We start from the raw sequence: 1641 nt of genomic DNA on the forward strand, positions 1-1641 counted from the left end.
AAAAAGAAAAAAAACCCCAAAGGCTTGGGAATAGGTAGAGGGCTTGCCTGCTATGAATGAAGCTGTGGGTTCCATCCCAGCACAGCATACAACCTGGTGCAAACCTGTAATCCTATCAGTGAACTCCTCGCTCAGAAGACGAGGCAGGAGGATGAGTTCAGGCTCAGCCAAAGAACGGGGTTGAAACTAGACAGCCTATGCCACCAAATACCCTCCCTTAAAAAAGAAAAGAAAAAATAAATAAAGAGAAAAGAGAGTGATGGGAAAAAAGGGGGAAGGGCGTAGGGATAAAAAGAAAGGGAAAAGGCAAAGAAAAGAAAAAGGGAAGGTGAGTTAAATCNGATTTACAGGTTGAGCCCTAGGTCAAATCCGCGGCCGCAGAGACCCCATCCTGGGAAGATCGCCGGGGCTTACCGGTGGGGCGGCCTCCGGGAGGGTCGCAAAAGCGGGGTGGGGAGCGCGGGGTAGACGTGGTGGACTCGCTGGACCGCCGAGGNCGGAGGCGGGGAGCGTGCGGGTGGGCGGCGCCCCGGNCTCTCCCTTGAGTCCTGCCGGAGGGCAGGCTCGGGCGGGCCGGGCTTGCCCAGGTAGCTACCCATGAGTAAGAGCTCAGCCGGGTCGGGGCCTCCCAGCGGACTGCGGGGTTCGCAGAGGCTACCGTTGACTGGTGACTTGGCCGGAGGGGGTGAAGCGGTGAGCGCTGGCCGCGGGTGACGGCGCGCGTCGCGCACGAAGGACGACAGGGCCCTCGGGCCGCGGGGTTCTCGGCTCAGGCCCCACCAGGCCGCGCTCGCCCCCACGGCCAGCCAGGCCAGCGCGGCCGCCGCGGGCACCAGGTAGAGCGCGAGGCCGAGCAGCGCTAGGCCGAGGGCCGCGGCACCCGCCGGTCCTCCGTAGCCGCGGGCCCGGCTCCGGCCTTCCCGTCCGCCTAACGGGGGCCGCCGCCGCTCGCCTCCGTCAGCCGCCGCAGCCGCCGGAGACATCGCGGCTCCGCGCCGCGGAGCGGACTTAAATATCCCAGGGTACACCGCGCCGCGCGCCGCCGCCGACGTCACTGTCGTCGACGCGGCGCGCCGGGTGGAAAGGGGAAACCGCCGCCGCGTGCGGAGCCGGGCGCGAGANCCCTAGTTTGAAAAATTACAGTTTGGGTAGGCGGATCGGTGCACGCCTTGCCTCTCAGAACGCGGGAGGCGGAGGCAAGAGGAGTTCCGTGAGTTTGAGTCCAGCCTGGTTCACAAAGACAATTCCAGCGCGGCATGGAGACATAAAGCCTGTCTCAAAACAGCAAAACTAAAAAAACAAGAAAAGAAGAAAAGTACAGCCCGGTTTTGACGCTGGAGGTTTCCCTGACGCTCCTGAACTGCAGAAGAGTGATGTTAGAAATCAAGGCACAGAACAGAGATGGGGGGCACGCGCCTGTAATCCCGGCATTTGGGAGGTGAAGGCAGGAGGATCCCGAGTTCTAAGTCAACCTGGGCTACTTAGTGAGACCCTCCCCGTCTAAAACAAAATAAAACCCGATCAATCAGACCTTGTATTGGAAAAGGCCAATCAGGCCCTGTGTGGAGGCTCACTGTTTATCGCAGCGAGGTCAGTTCCAGACCTGCTGGAGCAACACAGTGAGACCCTGTCTCAAAATAT

The 1641-nt window shown here is 60.9% G+C and overlaps 1 protein-coding gene across 1 annotated transcript in view; it reads right to left on the minus strand.

Moving 5' to 3' along the window:
- The window catches only part of LOC110294039 (nuclear envelope pore membrane protein POM 121), an 18577-nt gene extending 17559 nt beyond the window's left edge, over positions 1 to 1018 (minus strand). The window contains exon 1 of the mRNA XM_021162005.1: positions 415 to 1018. Coding sequence (XP_021017664.1) covers positions 415 to 983 — 569 coding nt within the window. The 5' untranslated portion in view covers positions 984 to 1018. The remainder of the gene's footprint in view (positions 1 to 414) is intronic.
- Between the last annotated feature and the right edge of the window lie 623 nt (positions 1019 to 1641).

This window comes from Mus caroli, chromosome 5 (assembly GCF_900094665.2).
Source record: "Mus caroli chromosome 5, CAROLI_EIJ_v1.1, whole genome shotgun sequence".
In the NCBI taxonomy this organism is placed as follows: domain Eukaryota; kingdom Metazoa; phylum Chordata; class Mammalia; order Rodentia; family Muridae; genus Mus; species Mus caroli.